Source organism: Oncorhynchus clarkii, chromosome 10 (genome assembly GCF_045791955.1).
Source record: "Oncorhynchus clarkii lewisi isolate Uvic-CL-2024 chromosome 10, UVic_Ocla_1.0, whole genome shotgun sequence".
Taxonomy (NCBI): Eukaryota; Metazoa; Chordata; class Actinopteri; order Salmoniformes; family Salmonidae; genus Oncorhynchus; species Oncorhynchus clarkii.
In genome coordinates, this window is record NC_092156.1 from 35,453,665 (window position 1) to 35,477,602 (window position 23,938).

At 42.0% G+C, this 23,938-nt stretch overlaps 2 protein-coding genes across 2 annotated transcripts in view; both read left to right on the forward strand.

Annotated features, from left to right (window-relative positions):
- Window positions 1-1,495: 1,495 nt before the first annotated feature.
- On the forward strand, window positions 1,496-13,067 carry LOC139418359 (arf-GAP with Rho-GAP domain, ANK repeat and PH domain-containing protein 1-like). Its single transcript, XM_071167751.1, has 28 exons — window positions 1,496-1,709; window positions 1,930-2,015; window positions 2,153-2,275; window positions 2,389-2,458; window positions 2,575-2,695; window positions 2,846-3,063; window positions 3,579-3,685; window positions 3,762-3,961; window positions 4,161-4,240; window positions 4,484-4,666; window positions 4,853-5,027; window positions 5,193-5,318; window positions 5,512-5,647; window positions 5,754-5,856; window positions 5,957-6,152; window positions 8,377-8,586; window positions 8,747-8,962; window positions 9,116-9,221; window positions 9,420-9,567; window positions 9,706-9,783; window positions 9,952-10,026; window positions 10,324-10,441; window positions 10,603-10,716; window positions 10,933-11,066; window positions 11,173-11,255; window positions 11,368-11,418; window positions 11,536-11,599; window positions 11,686-13,067. Exons 1-28 carry the CDS (start codon window positions 1,698-1,700, stop codon window positions 11,728-11,730), a joined length of 3,378 nt encoding a protein of 1,125 aa, XP_071023852.1. The 5' UTR covers window positions 1,496-1,697; the 3' UTR covers window positions 11,731-13,067.
- Window positions 13,068-13,212: 145 nt separating this feature from the next.
- The window catches only part of LOC139418360 (cGMP-dependent 3',5'-cyclic phosphodiesterase-like), a 55,559-nt gene continuing 44,833 nt past the window's right edge, over window positions 13,213-23,938 (forward strand). The window contains 1 exon segment of the mRNA XM_071167752.1: window positions 13,213-17,502. Coding sequence (XP_071023853.1) covers window positions 17,398-17,502 — 105 coding nt within the window. The 5' untranslated portion in view covers window positions 13,213-17,397.

Consider the following 23,938-nt stretch of genomic DNA (forward strand, 5'->3'; position numbering starts at 1 on the left):
ACAAACAAATGATCAGTCAGCATTTATAAAATTGTACGGAAACTTCCTGTTTCCATCACAGCTGTAGTGATTTTTAAAAATACGATATGACTTTACTCACATACAAACTGGATGGAAATGTGGTTAGTGACCCACTCAACAAAAAATCTAACAAACATTTGACAAAGTCTTTGTTACACAGTACACAGTCCGCCTCTTGGCTAACATCAGATAGGATACTTCCCATATTAATTATAGTACTTCCAGGAATCGCTGGCTAATCTAGCAAACTGCTTACTGGTAAACACAATGTTTTGACTTTGGAACATCTGGCCAGCTATCCCAACTGACTGCAAGATGACTCTATTATTTATTGTTATGGTATGACATTGATTTCTCTCTCTCTCTCTCTCTCTCTCTCTCTCTCTCTCTCTCTCTCTCTCTCTCTCTCTCTCTCTCTCTCTCTCTCTCTCTCTCTCTCTCTCTCTCTCACACACACACACACACACACACCCTCTTCCTCAATACAGTACCATAATTTCCTAATTTAGACAGAGAGGAATGTTCTCAACTCTCTCATGTCACTCACCAGAGAAGAGGGAAGAATACTATTAAGGTTGGTGAGTCTAAACTTCACTATTGCAAAGGAAAATTACTTTTTTGGGGATATATTATCACTCCAGTACATTGATATTACTGAGCATGTGTCATTGCATCGCCAACATCTTATGTACAAAGGTAGCAGTTCAGCAGAGAGTTACAAGAGTCTAAGAGCTACAGGTAAGGTCACAGATTGCCCCTCGCTGCTATGCTTTACCTGCCTGCTGTGTTCGCAAATCTGTTTCTATAATAATCATATATTTTCTGATGAAAATTGACTGTCGTGAATGCACTTTCAAAAACAAGTGGTATTCTTCATAGAATTAAAATGAGTTATATTCCTTATAATATACGGTAGAATTTACAGAAGATACAGTACAGGTCAGACTGTACAGGTTCACCTGTAGTTGCACTGTCTCAATATGTCAATTATTATACCTTACTTCTATGCCTGTGGTCCTGTGCCATGACATGAATTAGGAGTCATGGAGAAGCTGCTGTAAATGTCAAATAAAGTCTGTTTGTTCAGGGTTATTGCAGTTTCATGAGGAAGATTAGTCTCTCTGATGCCAGTTTCTTAAGCACACTTCCTGTTATAGCTGCTGTGATGAGAGGGCCATTGTCACAGGGATGGGGCTCACCATCCCAAACAGGTGGCCAGATTACAGTACCCATTTCTTACCCAAACCCGTTAGTTCATCTATTTGAACTATTCTAGACTTTGGGAATAATTATTGAGTTATTGTATAAAGTTACTGTATTAATTTACTTCCTTACCAGCAGTTGTGAGGTTACAACACTTGTTCATAGTTCTGACTTTATGTTTGATTATTTGGTTAGAGTCAACATGCAGGGGTAATACATGTCAAACAGCCATTGTCTTTCGTAAAATGTAAACAATCGACTCTAGCTGACATGTGATGTATGTAATAGAGTTTATTCAGTATCATCAGGTAAACCTGTCCGGGCACATTTTTTCATTGGGACCTGTGACGCGGCATAACAGAGAAACGATTCCTTTACTGTAATCCTTTGGCTTCAGTTGTTTGTCTCCACCTCTTTGTCACAGCTAACCTGTATAGCTGTTCTGGAGTTAAGAGAGGCCAGACACAGATGTCATGGCAGACAATGTAAGTTATACTGTACATCTGTATGTGTGGGTGTGTATGTACTACTTGAATGTACTATTTTCCTCTTCTTGTGTGTGATTACAGATGTTTAGAGCGATTGAATGTTGGGCGTTTATGTTAGCGATTGTACACATGCCAGAGTTATTTTTGTACACAAGTTATTAAAGTGTGAAGGATGATATTTTGATCCATTGTTTGCATTTTGTATTCTGCACCATAGGAGGATGCATTGCGGGCCATGCAGAACTGTTTCCACAGTCAGTTTAGTGTGGATGAGGCTGAGTACGAGGACATTGAGGAAAACAGGTGTGTTTCTGTTGAACTGTTTTACATGTGAGTTTGTGTGTGAAGCCTTCGTCGACATGTTTTTTGTTATTGCAAACATGATGAGATAAGGGGAACATTCATGTCCTTGCTGCTTATGTGGGTGTCTAATATCTCAGGAGAACATCTGTTGATGAAGACAGTATCTATCTTGGCTGCACACTGTCACAATCCTTCAACCCTGATTTTCACCACTCACCTGTTATCAAGATGGGCTGGCTGCACAAGACCCCACCTCAGGGGTAAGAGAGAAGGGTTTGTGTGCTTGTACATGCATGTGTGCATTTGTGTGTTGGTTCATGCATGTGTGTGTGTGTATGCATGAGAGTGTAAGTCATCTCTGTTTTATCTGCAGGACCCTTGTTTTCCAGAAGCGTTGGGTGATGTTGGATGCACAGTACCTTCGATACTTTCAAAATGAGAAGGTCCAGACGTCTTCCATAGAGCCACACATAGGTTCACAGATCACACTGTCTACTGTTTAATACCTTACTTATTATAGCCCCTCCTCTTCTTCCTCGTCCTCTCTTCTTTTCATCAGGAGGTCTACTCAAAGCGGATCATAGCCATACTGTCTGTCACTAAAGTGCTTGATGTTGGAGGACAGAAGTTTGAGGTGGTGACAAGGAACAGGACTTTCTTGTTCCGTGCTGAGAACAACAGTAAGTGTTCAGCCTAAAGTAACAATGGTCACAATGAGGAAATATGAGTAATTTGTGGGCGTTATTGATGTAAAGTCTACACCAGTTGTATTCGGTGCATGTGATAAATACAATTTGATTTGATGTGTGTGTGTGTGTGTGTGTTTTCAGCCGTCAGGGAGGAATGGGTGTCAGTACTGAAAGAGACTATTCAGCAGCGTTGTAACAGCATGGAGAAGTCCCTTATGAACTTCAGTGATACGTGTGGACAGCGTGCTAGTAGAGTCTCGCTCATTAGTAAGCAGGGATACCTGGAGATGAGTGGACTGCGCTCCAAGCTCTATGTAGTCATCTGTGCCGACAGTGTTTTCCTCTATAGGAACGCTGAGGTGTGTATCCACGGTGCATGTGTGCATGCATTTGTTCTGAAATATATATTTTTTAAACGTGCATGAAAGTCCTTTATGTATTCTTAAAGTTGACAGGCCAAGGTCTCCATATAAATCATAACACTTAATAATAATGCTAATTTAGTCTTAATTAAATTAGCCTCAACAACATTTTTGTTTATCACTACATTTTGTCTGTCATTTCTACTTTTTGATGAAGATGTCATCTTCTGTCTGTACAATTCAAGGATGACATAGCTACAGATATGGCTTTTATGAGTAATTTTCTGGATCAGAAATTAAACAAATTATACTGTGAGGAGACACATATATTTGGGGAATAAACATTGATATCAATAATGATTACTCATGCAGATAAGGATATAGATGATCTAGCTATAGCCAGTCAGTGAATTCACAATTTATGTGATGAGGCTGCCATTCAAACAGCTAAGACTAGCTACATTTTTGAGTTGCTAAGAAATGTTAAAAAACTGTGATGTTCATGTCATCAGGAGCACAGCCAGGGTGTTGGCATCACCTCCATTGAGATGAATTTGGGTACTGTGAAGGGCACAGACAAACGGTCCTTCAACCTCACCACCATCTACAGGACATTCAGGTGAGTGAGACTGACCTTTGACCCTTTAATGACATCCCACAGTGAAACCCCTGTGACCTCTGTTCTGTGTGGTTAGTTTTGTGGCCGAGTCGGAGCAGCAGAGGGAGCAGTGGGTTGAGGCCCTGCAGGACTGTGTCAGTCACTCTCTGTCCAGCAACGCGGTGGCCCAGAAGATCTGGTCTGAGGAGGCCAACCAGCGCTGTGCAGATTGTGGCGCCCCCCACCCAGACTGGGCCTCTGTCAACCTGTGTGTGGTCCTCTGCAAATGCTGTGCAGGTACAGAACCATTTCCAGAGGTCAGTCCAGCCTCGTAAACTAATGGATCAAGACTCAAAAGCTTTGATTAGATTCTATAATGATCATATTCAAATATGTCAGGTTAACAAAAATTGTATCACATTGGTATGTTAGATAACAGTGCCTGGTAGAGGATATTGAAATCTAACTCTCTTTAATCCACTTCTCTGTGGTTTAGGGGTGCACATGGGCCTGGGCCAGAGTGTGTCCAAAGTCCGCAGTCTGAAGATGGATGAAAAGGCGTGGACTGAAAATCAGGTAGGTACAGTTTCTCATTTGTATTCTACATGGATTACATGGATTAGTAACATTGCATTCTCACCACCCATATGACTGGCTTCCTCTGTTTATGTTCCTCACACTATGCTTTCTATCTTATTTGTATAATTGTATTATACACGTATGTTGTCTTTGAAAATTAGATGTTTGTCATTGTTCACCCTGTTAATAAAATAACTCGTTTTTCAGGTCAAGGTTCTAATGTCACTCCCTGTTCACCAGCTGTTCCTGTTGCTAGGTAACGACAAAGTAAACCTTTTCTGGGCAGCTAACATTCCACCAAGTGAGATGCTCTGTCCATCAAGTGACAGAGAGGAGCGCCAGCGCTTTGTTACTGCCAAGTACTGCCAGGGGAAATACCGCTGCTACCATGCACTGTTTGGCCAACAGGAAGCCCTCAACAAAGTGAGGCTCAGATTTTCTCTAATTTGCTCTCTCTCTCCATCTGTTGCTCTCAAAAGTTCAGACTTGTCTTCTCTGCTCCTTGATTATCTCTCTACCTCCCCCTCTATCTCTCACTCTCTCTCTCTCTCTCTCTCTCTCTCGCTTCCTCCTCTCTCTCCCCTCTCTGTCCTTTTCCTTATCTCTCAGGCTCTGTGCAACACCATTCAGACAGGTGATGTATTGGAGACTCTGTCGCTGGTGTTCTGTGGAGCAGATGTGAACTGTTATACAGGTGATCCAGAGCTGCCCAGCCCTGTGTCCGTGGCCCAGCACTATGGACAGACACTTCAGGTGGAGTTCCTCACTCACAACCACAACACAGGTAGGAGCAATGAAACCAGCCTCATTCATCAAATCAAATTCTCTGTAATCCATGCCTGCAATGTAACATCAATCATATGGTTGTGTTGAACACAAATGTATGGGTTGTATTTCATTGTTCAGTAGAGGTGACATCATCAGTGTTATATGTTTTTCCTCTCTCCAGAGCTCCCAGGGTCAAGGGCTGGAGATCACACAATCTTAGAGGCTGCTCTCCCCATCTCACACACTGGTTATCTGTTCAAGACTGCCTCCTCAACACGAGCAGTTACAGAGCGCAAATCTAAAGGAGGTGGGTCATTCTTGATATTCTGTTTGTAAACTACATTTTTTGTGAATTTTTTGGACATGCTTTAGATCTGAATTTCAGATGAACTAGTGAGCAACTTGCACATTTCGAACTTGATATTCCTTTTTGGTAAGTGACATTGTTTTAATGTAAATTCAGTTACCGTAAGCTAATTGTAGCATTTTGGAACATGTAGATTTTAGTCGTCGCTGGTGCTCTTTGAATCAAGGTAACTTCAGCTACTATGAGAGTGAGAAGAGCTCCAGCCAGAGTGGACAGATGAAGATGAGTGATGTCCTTTGTCTGGTGGTCAATCCCCAAGGGAAACATGGGTAAGACAACACGATAGATAGTGTTTTAATCCAAAACATTGTGAGCTTCAGAAGAATGTTTATATTTGTACAGTATATATTCTATTTGTGTTTCCTGCTGAGTCAGTTATGGTCATTCCTTTGAGCTGTACCATGACTCTGGGAGAGTCTACCTGTTTGGAGAGGATTCCCCTGACACGGTGAGGGAGTGGATCAAGGTCATTGGCAAGGTAACCACACCTCTTTAACACTCGATTTCAATTAGTATTATGATATATTGGTAAATGGTAGTTTTATGTATAGCTGCTGCCTTGTCTTGTTGTGTGTCAGGCCCTGGTCCCCCCTGTAGCAGAGGACCTGGTGGGCTGGTCCTTTGAGCGGGTGGGCCGGCTGCGCTACACTGCGGGCCAGAGCTTCCATTGTCCTTGCATGGGCTGGTTCTCCCTGGGGGGCTCCAGACTGCTCCTCCTCCTCCACGGAGAAGACCAAGTGGATAACATCGACCTGCGAAAACTACAGGAGCTCTGTGAGTCACACCTGAACCTGGCACAGTGGGGCATACGGTGCATTCAGAAAGTATTCAGACTCCTTGACTTATTCCACATTTTGTTACTTTACAGCCTTATTCTAAAATGGACTGAATAATTTTTCCCCTCATCAATCAATACCCCATAATGACAAAGCAAAAACAGTTTTTTAGACATTTTTGCAAATGTATAAAAAATGAAACTGAAATATCACATTTATGTACAGTACCAGTCAAAAGTTTGGACACACCGAATCATTCCAGGGTTTTTCTTTAATTTTACCATTTTCTACATTGAAAAATACATCAAAAGACATCAAAACTATGAAATAACACATATGGAATCATGTAGTAACCAAAAGAGTGTTAAACAAATCAAAATATATTTTATATTTGAGATTCTTCAAAGTAGACACCCTTTGCCTTGACAACTTTGCACACTCTTGGCATTTTCTTAAACAGCTTCACCTGGAATGCTTTTCCAACCGTCTTGAAAGAGTTCCCACATATGCTGAGCACTTGTTGGCTGCTTTTCCTTCACTCTGCTGTCCAACTCATCCCAAACCATCTCATTTTTTGGGGGGTTGACACTTTTTTTGGTTACTACGTGATTCCATATGTGTTATTTCATATTTTTTTTTACAGTGTAGAAAAAAGTGAAAATAAAGAAAAACCCTTAAGTGAGTAGGTGTGAGTAGGTGTGTCCAAACTTTTGACTGTTACTGTAAGTATTCAGACCTTTTACTCAGTACTTTGCTGAAGCACCTTTGGCAGCGATTACAGCCTTGAGTCTTCTTGGGTATCACGCTACAAGCTTGGCACACCTGTATTTGGTGAGTTTCTCCCATTCTTCTTTGCAGATCCTCTCAAGCTCTGTCAGGTTGAATGGGGATCATCGGTGCACAGCTATTTTCAGGTCTCTCCAGAGAAGTTTGATCGGGTTCAAGTCCGGGCTCTGGCTCAGTCACTCAAGGATATTCAGAGACTTGTCCTGAAGCCACTCCTGCGTTGACTTGGTTGTGTGCTTAGGGTCGTTTTCCTGTTGGAAGGTGAACCTTCGCCCCAGCCTGAGGTCCTGAGCGCTCTGGAGCAGGTTTTCATTAAGGATCTCTCTGTACTTTGCTCCATTCATCTTTCCCTCGATCCTGACTAGTCTTCCAGTCCCTACCGCTGAAAAACATCCCCACAGCATGATGTTTCCACCATCATACTTCACTGTAGGGATGATCAAGGTTTCTTCCAGACGTGACACTTGGCATTCAGGCCAAATAATTTCATCTTGGTATCATCAGACCAGAGAATGTTGTTTCTCATGGTTTGAGAGTGTTTAGGTGCCTTTTGGCAAACTCCAAGCGGGCTGTCATGTGCCTTTTACTGAGGGGTGGCTTCCATCTGGCCACTCTATCATAAAGGCCTGATTGATGGAGTGCTGCAGAGATGGTTGTCCTTCTGGAAGGTTCTCCCATCTCCACAGAGGAACTCTGGACTCTGTCAGAGTGACCATTGATTTCTTGTCACCTCTGACCAAGGCCTTTCTTCCCCGATTGCTCAGTTTGGCCTGGGCGGCCAGCTCTAGGAAGAGTCTTGGTGATTCCAAACTTCATCCATTTAAGAATGATGGAGGCCACTGTGTTCTTGGGGACCTTCAAATCTGCAGAAATGTTTTGGTACCCTTCCACAGATCTGTGCCTTGACACAATCCTGTCTCAGAGCTCAACGGACAACTCCTTCGACCTCATTGCTTGGTTTTTGCTCTGAGATGCACTGTCAACTGTGGGGCCTTATATAGACAGGTGTGTGCCTTTCCAAATCATATCCAATTGATTTAATTTACCACAGGTCGACTTTTATCAAGTTGTAGAAACATTTCAAGGATGATCAATGGAAACTGGATGCATCTGAGCTCCATTTAAAAATAAAAGAAATAGCTTTAAAAATGTAAACATTTTTTGCTTTGTCATTATGGGTTATTGTGTGTAGATTGAGAGAAAAACATTTATTTAATACATTTTAGAATAAGGCTGTAACATAAGAAAATATGGAAAAAGTCAAAAGGTCTGAATACCTTCCCTAACTGTAGGTTAAGGAAGTACTGCAGAGGGAGAAGTGTTTTTATTTTGGTGGACCAAGAATGTTAGTGACATATACATTACTTTTTAATAGAGCTACTTTGGTTGACAATTAAAGTAGACAGTGTGTGATGTAATGTGATGTGCTGTCCCAGCCGTGGAGCAAGAAGCTGCTGCTGTGATGCTGGTGGACAGAGGCAGGAGGCTGCGTTTGGAGGGGGACAGGAGGCCTGACTACCAGGGCTGGCTGAGTGGCATCCAGCAGGGCTTAGGGAGAGGAGACGGCCCCCTGGACCAGCAGCAGCTTACTGAGACAGAAGTCCCTGTCATCGTGGACCGCTGCATTAGCTACATCACACAGCATGGTAAGTGGACCTAGCATGGCATCGGTTGGGACAGATACCTAACAAAAGATGTGCTCTTACCAGCTCCATTATTCGATTCTATCAGTGTCTTTGTAAGCCTGTGTTAATGATATAGTGGTTATGTGTTTGTTTATGGGGGGGTTTTCCTCCCCCTTTCCAGGTTTGAAGTCAGAGGGCATCTATCGGAGGTGTGGTGTGAACTCTAAGATCGCCGCCCTGCTGCTCTCTCTCCGCCATGACGCCCGTCAGGTTCGTCTGAGTGAAGGGGTGTGCCAGGTGGATAATGTGGCCAACGTCCTGAAGAGATTCCTCAGGGAAGTGGGAGAGGGGGTTTTCAATGGCCATCAGGCCTCTCTGCCATGGCTCCATACCACTAGTGAGTCTGGCCTACCCTCATTCTAATACAGGTGGACCACAATGACCACAACACTGCTTTTCACTGCTCGTCTTGGTAGTCGTATCATTGGTAGCCCCATGACAAGGAGTTTTGTGCTGTAATGTGTAGGTGTTTTTCTTTTTTATCCACCAGCTGTCAGTGAGAGAAGAGAGAGAGTGTCCCAGTACAAGGCCCTCCTCCACAGCCTCCCCCCAGTCAACAGAGCCACCCTGGGGGCTGTCATCAACCACCTCTACTGGTTAGCCTCAACTCTCCACCTCTGTCCGCCTGTCCTCTTCTCTTTTCTCTCTTTTTCTTCCCTCCATTCTGGTTAGTCTCTTTTGTAGAATTTGTATTGTTTATATATAGATAATTGACTAATTTGTCTTTGAAAGTTCAAGACATGCATCGCTGTTGAGAAATCTCTTGTACAAATATGTTGATTCTGTTCCCAAAGCGTTCAGTGCTTTGCAGATGAGAATCAGATGAACATGCACAACCTGGCCATTGTGTTTGGTCCCACGCTCTTCCAGGCGGACGGCACTGATAACAGCGCAGGACAGGTGGTAGAGGAGCTCATCCAGAACTACCAAGATATTTTCAATGTGAGTGGGTCTGTCTCACACTGATGACATCACTGATGTATAATAGATAAATGGAGGGAAATGTATTGTGTTGTCACAAGAAGCAAAATTAAATGTTCTGATCAATTGGATGGATGGATGTGTCTGTCTGTGTGGCAGGTGAATGCTGAGCAGCTTCAGAGGCAGCTGGACATGATCTCTCATGTCATCAAAGCACAGGAAGAACACGCCGAGGAGGTGAGCATACACCTATGGCATGATGACATTTTCAGAACCCCTTGCAGCAGTTGTTTCCCACCCAACTGAAATTATTAAATCCTTCCATGACCTGTCTATCTCTTACTATTTGCTGGATTGAGGATGGCTGTTAGCCTGATGTGTCTTTCTCTTCAATCTGCTCTGTAGGGGACCCCCTCACCTCTCACCATCTGTGGGATTTACCTGGAGAGGAAGGAGGAGGGCTCTGAGCTGCTGGTTCAGGTCAGCTCCATGTGCACTCTCACCTTTCACCTTAGAATCCAAATGCGACAGTATGGGGTGTTCTTCTGCAATGCTTTGTGCCCAGATGATCATATAAGTTCACTTGCTTGTTAAAGCTAACCCTGTCTGCTCCTAACGCTAACCCTGCCCGCTCCTAGCGCTAACCCTGCCCGCTCCTAACGCTAACCCTGCCCGCTCCTAGCGCTAACCCTGCCCGCTCCTAACGCTAACCCTGCCCGCTCCTAACGCTAACCCTGCCCGCTCCTAATGCTAACCCTGCCTGTTCTTCTCCCTCAGATCTCCCAGGCAGTGAGTGCTGAGGAGCTAGTGTGTGAGGTCCTGAGACGCGGGAACATCCCTCCACAGCAGGGGGACTATTGGAGCTGCTTCCTGGTCAACGACAACCAGGAGATGGGTAATTAGAACACCTCAGTTACAGTTGCCAAGTCCCTTTTTAAATGTATAAGCTGAATGAAGTGTGATATCTTTATATATCTTTATATTGATGATGAACGCTAATGCTCAACTGCAAACTAGTGGTAAAATACAATGTGTCTTCTCTGATTCCCCCAACAGAGCGTCCATTGCACCACCAGGAACGAGCGCTGGCCATCTATTTCTCTCTGGGTAAAGGCTGTCACCTGGTGGTCAAGCGGAACTGCTACATGGAGGCCATGTTAATCTACATAGGTAAATGCATGATTACCGATGTATATATTATTATTCCAGTCCAGTCAAGAGCACTTTTGAATAAATTACATATTGTAGATACTCTCTGTGAAGAATAGTTTTGACAACAGAAAAGGAATCCGAAGGGTGGGAAGGGGGAAGGCAACGTGTTAATTAATGATATGGTTGAAAATCAGCACAGTGAAGTGAATTAGAGTTGTATGTCCCCTCTCACAGCGGCCATGGTAGACGTGTCCAGAAACAGCATGATTAAGTTCAGTGATGAGAAGGGTCAAAGGGGGAAGAGAACCTTCAGCAGACGCCTCTGTGTACTCGATGGCACCTCTCTCAGGCTCTACAAAGAAGTAAAGGTAACAGAGGATGGAAGGAGGATGTGTAGGCCTATTCTGTGACTGTATGAAGTACCTACAGTATGTGGCAGTATAGCTACAATTGTCCATTTGTACTCTTTACTAGAGTACTCAGCCTGAGAGGGAATGTCAAGTCCATGCTCTGAAAGTCTACTATGGCATCAAGAAGAGGCTACAGCCACCATCATGGTGAGAGTCAACCAGCAACCCTCCAATGACTACTGGTCTATTTTCTTAACCATTTGGCTATTTATTCCATATCAGCTGTCAATACAATGTAAGTTCCCTCCTCTTCTTCTAGCTGGGGGATGACTGTAGTGTGTGAGCAGGCAGAACGAGACAAACAGCAGTGGTGAGTATCTTTAGTAGCAACTAAAGATGGGTAAACCGTAGGTACTAGTGCACTGAGGATCATGGTAAAGGTATAGCCTCTCTAACCCCGCCGTCTTCCCTCTCGCAATCTTCTTAGGTACCTGTGCTGTGAATCAAAGAACGAATTGATCAAGTGGCTGGCCACTTTTATGAACCTCCAGGTAGTGTCCTTTTGTGTGACTGCAACATATTCTACTTTCCTCAGCTCTTTATTTGATTTATTTTTTCATTTTCTTTTTTCATATAGCACAATAGTGACCTGTGTCCTGCAGCTTCCTGTCCAGATTCCTGATCTAAGGCAGAAGGGGAAATAACCTAATCCTGGTTTTCCATCACAGAAGTATCTTCCAGATACTTTTTTGCATCTTCAATTCTTCTCAAAAATATTTTTAAACAAGTTATTTTAAGTTAATAACCACAAATAATGTCTTTCTCTATTATAATGGTTGATTTGACCCTATTTCTAACCCACAGCTACAGTATAGCCCTCACCCACACTCATTATACCTAGCAAGAGCAGAGACAGTTTCATTCTACAGTATAGCCCTCACCCACACCCATTATACCCAACAAGAGCAGAGACAGTTTCATTCTACAGTATAGCCCTCACCCACACCCATTATACCCAACAAGAGCAGAGACAGTTTCATTCTACAGTATAGCCCACACCCACACCCATTATACCCAACAAGAGCAGAGACAGTTTCATTCTACAGTATAGCCCTCACCCACACCCATTATACCCAACAAGAGCAGAGACAGTTTCATTCTACAGTATATTGAAATGAAAACATACAGACCTGAGGGTAATAGTAGGGGAAGCAGTATAGAACTACACTACAACAACGAACTTAAACAAAAATATTAGAGGCACGTGAGAAAAATAATCTAAATGTCATGTTGACTTTGAAGCTCCTTTGATTGGGACATAATGACAAGGTTGGAGAGCTGCAATCGTAAAACCATCTAAGTTTAGACACTGAGCATTCTGTTCATGTCATTATGGTAACAGTGGTGGTTAGTAATTATTGGAGAGCAGGATTTCAACCCTGTCATTACTCAAGACCACAGCTTGTTGCATTACAGTGATGTGCAGTGTATCACTTTTATTAATGGACTAATCCTTTAACAGTACCTTAACATAAAAATGAATCTGAGGGAAGGTTAGCTAGACACCGCCCTTAGAGCAGGGAAAGAAGACTGATCTTGTTGCTGTTGTCCAGTGCCTGGCTGGTCGCAGCCCAAGAGGTTTCTCTCTCTCTAGGCTAATTATGAATTGGTATCTGAAAACCTTATTGTGATTAAGCAATGTTGATATCATTGTATGTCATTCAACATTTAAACTGTGTCTTTTGAATACAATGTGTTTAGTTTTTATATTTCTTAAAATCATTATCCTACCATTCCTTTGATGTCTGAAGTCAGGATGCTTTGGCACTTCAAATCCTGCTCGACTTGTTTGGTTGATTTTTCTATTGTGTTATTGACTGTACGTTTGTTTATTCCATGTGTAATTCTGTGTTGTTTTTGTCGCACTGATTTGCTTTATCTTGGCCAGGTTGCAATTGTAAATGAGAACTTGTTCTCAACTGGCCTACCTGGTTAAATAATAAAAAGCCAACGCATTGACGATTTAATATATCCAGTCCTACTGTAGGAGAAATAAAAGGGCTGTCAGATAGTTTTTGAGGATTTCTCCTTCAGAGCTGTATCACCATAGAAACACAAAATTAGATTATTGGCACACCCGAGATCTCTGTTGGCAAATAGTTTGTTTTAGCCTTTGATATGTCTGTGTGGAAATATGGCTTGCCTAAAACACTGTACTAGATAGTCATTATAATATTATTCTCTTAGGTTATATTGTAATGTTAATGTACCTTAAAGGGTTTAAGACTGGATCTCTGGCATGTTGCTACAGCACATTAAACCCCCCCCCCCCACCACCACCACCACCATTCTCAATCGCCCATAAAGTTTTATTGGTGCTCTTGTGGGGCTAAGTGCCTCTCGCTCAGTAAAAGGGCTTTCTAATATCCTTTTGTTTTTCAGCTGTATGTCATTAGACATGAGGCTGTGTGGGTAATGGCTTTACATTAGGAACTCAGGGCTGGTGAAGTGGCTCAGTCACCCCTGGTAACAACCATGCACTCCCATTCACCCCCAGTTCTTACATCACCACCCCCATTAAGCTTATACGTTACCATAACCTGCACATACTTGACACACAAATGCTACGTTCATTATGGAATTTTAGAACAACTTTTCTCACTTCCTCATCCTGCAGACATGTAGATCTTGCTGACTGGTCTGTCATGTAATTACCTGACATTGATTTAAAAATGTCTATGTTTAATAGAAGCCCCGCATGCCAATTGCAGGTCCAAAATGTTTTAGAATAACTTTTTCAGTGGTCATTCATGGGGCTAGATTAGAAACTAAAGAAGGAATATATCTCTCTGGTGGTGTTCTGGTGTCATGAATCTTTAAAGGCTATCTGAAGGACAAAATACGAGTGAGGTGTTTATCTAATGGCATGCTAACCATTTCCGTTACAATACTGACATATTCCACTCAGTTTCCACTCATAACAACGTACTGTCCAGAATAGAGAGACAGTTAAATGTAATACCGGTAGATGAAGAAAAACATTTATAAAATGTTTTCTTAGCTTTAATAATAATTTGTATTGCTTGTCTAAATCTCATGTTTGGTCATGTCAATAAATTGCTTATTGCTCAAGTGAATATTTGTATTAACTCTCTGCTAGTCAACTCTCATTCAGGGGTAGTTGGTTTATTTTATTCATGCACATAATTTTCACTAAACCATTTAGAGATATGGTCCTCTCTATAAACAATGGGGCTAATGTGTGACATTGAGATAAACATTTCAAAATGGTTTGAAATAAAAATGATTTTCATGCAGTTCCACATTTGTACCCAGAGGAATAAATGTGAGTATATGCAAATTGGCCTCACCTATATAACAACATATACAGTGGCTTGCGAAAGTATTCACCCCCCTTGGCATTTTTCCTATTTTGTTGCCTTACAACCTGGAATTAAAATAGATTTTGCAGGGGTTTGTATCATTTGATTTACACAACATGCCTACCACTTTGAAGATGCAAAATATGTTTTCTTATGTAACAAACAAGAAATAAAACAACAAAACAGAAAACTTGAGCATGCATAACTATCCACCCCCCTATGGCAATACTTTGTAGAGCCACCTTTTACAGCAATTATAGCTGCAAGTCTCTTGGGGTATGTCTGTAAGCTTGGCACATCTAGCCACTGGGATTTTTGCACATTCTTCAAGACAAAACTGCTCCAGCTCCCTCAAGTTGGATGGGTTCCTGCTGGTGTACAGCAATCTTTAAGTCATACCACATATTCTGAATTGGATTGAGGTCTGGGCTTTGACTAGGCCATTCCAAAACATTTAAATGTTTCCCCTTAAACCACTCGAGTGTTGCTTTAGCAGTATGCTTTGCGTCATTGTCCTGCTGGAAGGTGATCTCTGTCCCAGTCTCAAATCTCTGGAAGACTGAAACAGGTTTCCCTCAATAATTTCCCTGTATTTAGTGCCAACCATTATTCTTTCAATTCTGACCAGTTTCCCAGTCCCTGCTGATGAAAAACATCCCCACAGCATGATGCTGGGGATGGTATTCTCGGGGTGATGAGAAGTGTTAGGTTTGCGCCAGACATAGTCTCCCACATGCCTTTTTCTTTAAGCAGTGGCTTTTTTCTGGCCACTCTTCCATAAAGCCCAGCTCTGTGGAGTGATTTATTTTCCTGTCATCCAGGCAAAGGGTGGCTACTTTGAAGAATCTCAAATATAAAATACATTTTGATTTGTTTAACACTTCTTTGGTTACTACAGAAATGGTTTTATGTCACACGATTTTGGACAAATCCGCCAAGACACCAACCATGATAAATTGTTAAACAGGTTTTAAATCAACTTGTGAATTTCATTGAATATAGCTATGATCCCCCCCCCCCCCCCCTTATGTCTTAATGTAATGACATGAAAATAATTGTCAGATTGTTATCAATTACTTATCCACAGCTGTAAAAAGTTGTCCAGTGTAGGAAATCCTCACTGATACCCTAGTTTATAGAAAGACCCATATACTGTAATTCAGTTTTTATGCTTGATGGGAGATTGAGTTTATTTTATTCAGAGCTAATAGAACCACACGAGCATATAAACTTTTATTTGTCTTATTATTATTCCCCCTTTTTCTCACAATTTCAATTATGATCTTGTCTCATCCCTAAAACTTCCAAAAGGGCTCGGCGAAGGTTGAGTCAAGAGTGCTCCGAAGCATTACCCGCCAAACCATGCTCCTTAACACCCGCCACTTAACCAGGAAGCCAGCTGGACTAATGTGTCAGGGGAAAAACTGTTCTACTGACGACTGAAGTCAGCCTGCACCCGCCCGGCCCACCACAAGGAGTCGCTTGAGCTCAATGAGCTACATAATGCCCCCCCGGCCAAACCCTCCCCTAACCCAGACGACGCTGGGCCAATTGTGGACCGACCTATAGAACTCCTGGTCATGGCCAGTTGTGACACAGCATGGGATCGAACACAGGTCCGTAGTTACGCCTCAAGCACTGCAATACAGTGCTTTAGAACGCTGCGCCACTCAGGAGGCCCTTCTTTGTCTTATTATCTGTGTCTCATTTCAAAGTTATGCCAATTGCACATGCTGGTGGATTTATGGTTGTTTTCTTTGCTGTGCTTTTCAGTAGGTAACTGAAAATCTTTTCAGTAACTCTTGACAGGGGACAGGCCTGTTATGATATCAGGGTCTTTGTTATTTGCCCTCATTATCATATAAAGGACATTGTGTTGCATATTATTCCCCCAATGTCCTATCTGTGTTTAGCCTTTGCCTATCATTAACCAAACCTTTTATCTGGAAAGTCATATGATGCTACCTACCACCTCTTGACTGTTTTGTTGCTAATATGACTCAGAGTCAAATGGATCTTGTGTCAATAGAGATGCCTCATCATGGGACCAAACATCATCATTGATGTCAAATTGATGTAACAATCATCCTCCTGGATTATTAAAACTTATACCTTAATACCTTAATTTAATTACATTTAAAACCAACTAGTTATCATAGGCTACCTACGGTACTCTAAAGACCAACCTGACAGTGCTATTGTAAGCTAATGTGATAGAATGTTGCTCCATGAAGCCTTCTGTTACAGGAGCTTGCACAAAGGCAACCCCCACTGAGCCAGCAAGCCTCTCTGACCCTGGTCTGAAACAATATCTCTCTCACTCACCGGCACTTAAAGATCAATATCACTGTGTGTGTGTGTGTGTGTGTGTGTGTGTGTGTGAGCGTGCGTGCGTGTGAGCGTGCGTGTGAGTGAGAGAGCGAGCGAAAGAGAGGGGGGAGAGTGAGATACTTCTGAAGGTATTTCCTCTTTGCTCCTCTGTCTGTTTTTGGAACCCTGCAGTTGTTCTGGAGCAGGTGGGGATGACATTGGGGATATTCACAGACATTCACACAAACATGCAGTTTTCATACAAGTGTGAACATACGGATTGCCTAAACCACACACACACACACACACAACATAATAACCCCACTCACAGTATTATTATGACAGACAAGGGGGGTGGGGCTGAGTGGAGAGAATGTTGGAGGGGAGGAGATTTGAAGAGAGTCTTGAGAGAGACAGAGAGAGTGTTAGAACGAGAGAGAAGCCTGGAGCATGCACAGAAATGTGTAGGCTTGTTTATGTACTGAGACTGTCTCCACTTACTCTGACAACCAGGAGAGTAATAGATGAAGAGAGCCAAAGAGACTGATAGAAATGTATTATTAGTGGCTGAAGGACAGAGACAAATAGAAAACGAAACACAGAGATAAAGAAAAAGAGACAGAGAGATAAGAGGAAGCAATAGAAACACAGGCATTATGCTGCGGTGGGTTCTTATTGCCCTGTTTCGCTTCTTCAGGGGAGCAGGACGGCAGGTGTTCCCGCCAATGGAGGAGAGAGGGGCGTACTCAAACTCCGTACAGGTAAGACTCCTTATCTGTCCCAGCCTCACACCGTCTGTCTCCTGCCACAAGTATCTGTACTCCACAAACTTAAGGACTGGCTTATGTCAGTCTCTTAGAGATATGATCAGTCACCATAGTGACAGCTGTCAGTCAAGAGCAGTGTGCTGGTTTCTTCTTTTTTATAATGTTTCAACTAAAATCCGCTGCATGCAGTAGTGAGTAAATCTATGTGAAAGATGATTCCCACCAGCTCAGAGTTGGAAGTGTTTATGATTTCCATGCTCAGCTGATTGATAGAGGCCTCTGGTATGGCTGTGCTGTTTAGACTTGTCAAATGCAGGTCGACTTTCCGATTCAACCAAATGGTTCATGTTTTACTGGTGGCAATGTGGAGCGTTTGTGTATCTGTGTCTTAGTCTGTGTGTCAGAGGTACGATAGCCACCTGTTAGCCCCCCCCCCTAAAATTCTACACATTTTGCCATCGGGTAAGGATAACAATTTGCAGTTTTATAGTTAATCTCATGCTATTCTACATGTTTTGCAATGAGGCAGAGATAATTTAGCATTTTTAAAGCTATTTTCCTGCTATTCTACACATTGCCATGATGCTGAGAGAACATTTTGCAGTGTTACAGCAATTGTTATTATATTTTTACGACTGTTCGGGGAGGGGGCCTACCATAGAAGTCCTATTCAAATACTAGAGAGGCTATGTCATAAACCCTCAAAATTCCAGAATGGGGTGAAAATGGCAGCCATATTGGTCAGGGAGAAATCCAACCCAGTCTAATTGGAATAAATGGCAGTAGAGGCATAATCCGGATTTGACTTATGCAGGAAAGTAAAACAAAGACCATAAATGTCCACATTTTTGTATTTGTAAGTCCTGTCATCTACTGATTCCAGCCAGTGTATGGCTGTGGATTGACTGCATCGTTTTAATGGAATGTTGTCATAATGGCACAATGTCTTATCACAGCACTGGCAAACCATGGTTGAACAACTCCCTGACCAAAATGGCTGACCTTTATCCCATCATTAGAAGTTTCATGGCCATTCTAGTATTCTAATTCCTAATTCTATGGGGGAGACCTTCAGGGGGCCCCCAACCCCAAATGTACAGAACCAATCAAAAGTTTGGACACACCTAATCATTCCAGGGGTTTTCTTTATGTTCTACATTGTAAAATAATAGTGAAGACATCAAACTATGAAATAGCACATATGAAATCATGCAGTAACCAAAAAAAGTGTTAAACAAATCAAAATATATTTTATATTTGAGATTGTTCAAAGTAGCCACCCTTTGCCTTGATGACAGCTTTGCACACTCTTGGCATTCTCTCAACCAGCTTCACCTGGAATGTTTTTCCAACAGTCTTGAAGGAGTTCCCACATATGCTGAGCAATTATTGACTGCTTTTCCTTCACTCTGTGGTCCGACTCATCCCAAACCATCTTAATTGGGTTGAGGTCGGGTGATGCAAAACCATCATTCTCCTTCTTGGTCAAATAGCCCATACACAGCCTGGAGGTGTGTTTTGTTCATTGTCCTCTTGAAAAACAAATGAGTCCCACTAAGCGCAGTATGCAGCAGTAGCCATGCTGGTTAAGTGTGCCTTGAATTCTAAATAAATTACTGACAGTGTTACCAGCAAAGCACCCCAACACCATCACACCTCCTCCTCCTTGAATCACGGTGGGAACCACACATGCGGAGATCATCCGTTCACCTACTCCGCGTCTCACAAAGACACGGTGGTTGGAAACAAAAATCTCACATTTGCACTCATCAGACCAAAGGACAGATTTCCACCAGTCTAAAGTCCATTGCTCGTGTTTCCTGCCCCAAGCAAGTCTCTTCTTATTATTGCTGTCCTTTCGTAGTGGTTTCTTTGCAGCAATTCGACCATGAAGGCCTGATTCACTCAGTCTCCTCTGAACAGTTGATGTTGAGATGTGTCTGTTACTTGAACTCTGTGAAGCATTTATTTGGGCTGCAATTTCTGAGGCTGGTAACTCTAATGAACTTATCCTCTGCAGCAGAGGTAACTCTGGGTATTCCTTTCCTATGGCAGGCCTCATGAGAGCCAGTTTCATCATAGCTCTTCATGGTTTTTGCGACTGCACTTGAAGAAACATCCAAGTTCTTTAAATTTTCCGTATTGACTGACCTTCATGTCTTAAAGCAATGATAGACTGTCAATTATTTTTGCTTATTTGAGCTGTTCTTGCCATACTATGGACTTGGTCTTTTACCAAACAAGGGTAACTTCGGTATACCACCCCTTCCTTGTCACAACACAACTGATTGGCTCAAATGTATTAAGAAGGAAAGAAATTCCACAAATTGCCTTTTAACATTGCATACCTGTTAATTGAAATGCATTCCAGGTAACTACATCATGAAGCTGGTTAAGAGAATGCCAAGAGTGTGCAAAGCTGGCAACAAGGTATTGGGTGGCTACATTGAAGAATCTCATATATGAAAGGTGTGTTCAAACTTTTGACTGGTACTATATCTATTTTTTTTTATTTTAACCCCAAAGCCTAGATCCAGCTCTTTTACAGCTTTTGTTAACTTTCAGTGTTGGTAATGTTTTTCGTAATTTATTTCAGCTTTTTAAAACTTGTTTAATGTCGTCCTTCTCTCTTTCTGGTACATTTAGTGTAGAAGCTGCCCCTCCTCTTCCATATTGACTGTCTGCATCATTAGCCTGGTCCTTATTGCTGTGCTGAGGAAACTTGTTTGGCTAGAGGGCGTTCATAGCGGTCAGATAAGAAAGCAGCATTGGCTCAGTGTTTATGTGTGTCTGCATTGGCGATTGTGTTTATTTTAGCTTTATTCATGGTAAACAGTGGCTGGTTGAAATGCAGCGGTCAGTGTGATGAGGGATATTATTCGTTTTATAAACAGTGATAGTCAGACGGTGATAGCATCCTCAGTCCCTGGGGTCCCACCAGGCAAGGTGAAATCAACACTTAATTATCCATGACTGGCTGACAGGCTGTTATTATGACTCTCCCTACAGGATAGAGCTCATTGTCCAGGGAAGGACCGTTTGTATAGCACAGAAGCAAGGATATTAGCATGAGGGCCACTTACACATGAGATATCTATTTGTGATTGAACTGGGTATCAAACCCTGATAGCAAACATGTATTTACTCATGAAAGGGCTTACTATATATTGATTCTGTTTTGAAGTATCCTAGTAAGTCAACAGAGCAATGGATTCATCTGTTCTCAGCCTCATTTCTAGCCTCGCAAGCCTCTCAATCTCACAAGCTTACATGAATGTTCACTGCACAGTCTTGTAATTACAAGGCTACCTCATTTGGGCAATTATAATCATAACCTTTCCAACCCACACTTGTATTACAATCTTTTAACTGGTCTGTCTGTTTTCTTGTTTTGGGAGTGTACACTGTTAAAATAGAAAGACTCACAACACCATCATTGTGTAATAAAACCATAAAAAGTAGTGTGCCTATGGTGAGATCTGCTGTTTTAATGTAAACCCAATGTAAATGTTATGATACACTGAATGTATTTAAAAATAGACTCGAAGTACTCTGAAACACCCAAATTGGTTCTTTAATCTGAATAATTCTGTTCTTAAGTGAGTGTTGGGAAAATACTTTTGGTGTTTCAGTGCATTTAAAAGGCAACATTAAAACATTCAAATTATGTTTTGGCAGACTGTCTCCCATACAATCAAATGGTTTTAAATTGTAAATGGTTTATAGCATAAATATTGATTGAGTATTTTCATTAAATATTTAGATTAACATTTTAAAGAAGACACTGGGAATTGAATCATTTTTCCAGGGTAGACTTTAGCACTAATTATAGGCTACAGTTGCCAAGCCCATTGTGAGATTATAAATAATGTTACAATCAAAATGTTTAGGGCTATGCAAGTTATAGCAGAGGTCACATGTGTATAGCGGGCCTTCATCAATGGCATTCATGTAAGAAGGTGGATGTGAAACTGGGTCTCCCACTTGTCAAAACACTACCTTAGTGCACTCAGCCAGTCTTCAAGACTAAACTGGTGTGCTAAACCACCCTTGTTACACTGAGCACTGGAGCCCGTTGCAGACTTGAGATGAGTAGACTTAACATGGACTCAAGTCATGTTAAATCATCTTATCTCAAGTCTGAATATGGCCTAGAGATAATATATTTTTGTGAAATTCCACCTTTATTATGGAGTGAAAGTTGGACAAGGGAGGCAAGAAATGTAACCCCTGAATGCTGGGGCAGTAAGATGGCAAATGTACAGTGGGGCAAAAAAGTATTTAGTCAGCCACCAATTGTGCAAGTTCTCCCACTTAAAAAGATGAGAGAGGGCTGTAATTTTCATCATAGGTACACTTCAACTATGACAGACAAAAAGAGGGGAAAAAAATTCAGAAAATCACATTGTAGGATTTGTAATGAATTTATTTTGCAAATTATGGTGGAAAATAAGTATTTGGTCATCAAATACAAAATACAAAATACTATTTCTGGCTCTCACAGACCTGTAACTTCTTCTTTAAGAGGCTCCTCTGTCCTCCACTCGTTACCTGTATTAATGGCACCTGTTTGAACTTGTTATCAGTATAAAGGACATCTGTCCACAACCTCAAACAGTCACACTCCAAACTCCACAAAGAGCTGTCAAAGGACACCAGAAACAAAATTGTAGACCTGCATCAGGCTGGGAAGACTGAATCTGCAACAGGTAAGCAGCTTGGTTTGAAGAAATCAACTGTGGGAGCAATTATTAGGAAATGGAAGACATGCAAGACCACTGATAATCTCCCTCGATCTGGGGCTCCACGCAAGATCTCACCCCGTGGGGTCAAAATTGTCACAAGAACGGTGAGCAAAAATCCCAGAACCACACGGAGGGACCTAGTGAATGACCTGCAGAGAGCTGGGACCAAAGTAACAAAGCCTACCATCAGTAACACACTACGCCGCCAGGGACTCAAATCCTGCAGTGCCAGACGTGTCCCCCTGCTTAAGCCAGTACATGTCCAGGCCCGTCTGAAGTTTGCTAGAGAGCATTTGGATGATCCAGAAGAAGATTGGGAGAATGTCATATGGTCAGATGAAACCAAAATAGAACTTTTTGGTAAAAACTCAACTCGTCGTGTTTGGAGGACAAAGAATGCTGAGTTGCATTCAAAGAACACCATACCTACTGTGAAGCATGGGGGTGGAAACATCATGCTTTGGGGCTGTTTTTCTGCAAAGGGACCAGGACGACTGATCCGTGTAAAGGAAAGAATGAATGGGGCCATGTATCGTGAGATTTTGAGTGAAAACCTCCTTCCATCAGCAAGGGCATTGAAGATGAAACGTGGCTGGGTCTTTCAGCATGACAATGATCCCAAACACACCGCCCAGGCAATGAAGGAGTGGCTTCGTAAGAAGAATTTCAAGGTCCTGGAGTGGCCTAGCCAGTCTCCAGATCTCAACCCCATAGAAAATCTTTGGAGGGAGTTGAAAGTCCGTGTTGCCCAGCAACAGCCCCAAAACATCACTGCTCTAGAGGAGATCCACATGGAGGAATGGGCCAAAATACCAGCAACAGTGTGTGAAAACCTTGTGAAGACTTACAGAAAACGTTTGACCTCTGTCATTGCCAACAAAGGGTATATAACAAAGTATTGAGATAAACTTTCGTTATTGACCAAATACTTATTTTCCACCATAATTTGCAAATAAATTCATAAAAAATCCTTCAATGTGATTTTCTGGATTTTTTTTTCTCATTTTGTCTGTCATAGTTGAAGTGTACCTATGATGAAAATTACAGGCCTCTCTCATCTTTTTAAGTGGGAGAACTTGCACAATTGGTGGCTGACTAAATACTTTTTTGCCCCACTGTATTTGAAATTTTACCCACAACCACAGAGCCACATATCGTATGAGAAACTTGGTCCACCATACAAATGTTTAGATTAAGGGAAACATGTCAATTTCAACCATTGTGCTGCCATGCTGTTCAGAATTCAACACACAACAGCTTATTGTGAAAAAGACACAAATTACTTTTTGAAATTCATGACAAGCACACAAAAAAGTCCATTGTGTATTACACGATTTTCTTTTTTCATTACGTATTTGTGTACATTACATTAGCTAAGCTAGCTAGGTGGCTAACGTTAGCTAGGCTAAGGGTTAAGATTAGGGTTAGGGGTGAAAGTTAGGGTTAGGTTTAGGGATTAGGGTTAGTGGTTAAAGTTAGGGTTAGGTAACATGCTACAGTAGCTAAGTAGTTAAAGGGTTAAGGTTAGGGTTAGGAGTCAGGTTAAATGGTTAAGGTTAGGTGTTAGGTTAAATGGTTACGGTTAGGGAAAGGGTTAGCTAACATGCTAAGTAGTTGCAAAGTAGATTTTAAAAAAAGTAGTTGCAAAGTTGCTAAATCAGCCCATGATGATATTCGAACACCCA

Bases quoted from the DNA above. Each gene is read 5' to 3' on its own strand.
- LOC139418359 (XM_071167751.1), top strand. The intron at 5,319-5,511 runs GTGGGTCATTCT...TGGAACATGTAG, and splicing joins AGAGCGCAAATCTAAAGGAG to ATTTTAGTCGTCGCTGGTGC. The intron at 8,587-8,746 runs GTAAGTGGACCT...CCCCCTTTCCAG, and splicing joins TAGCTACATCACACAGCATG to GTTTGAAGTCAGAGGGCATC.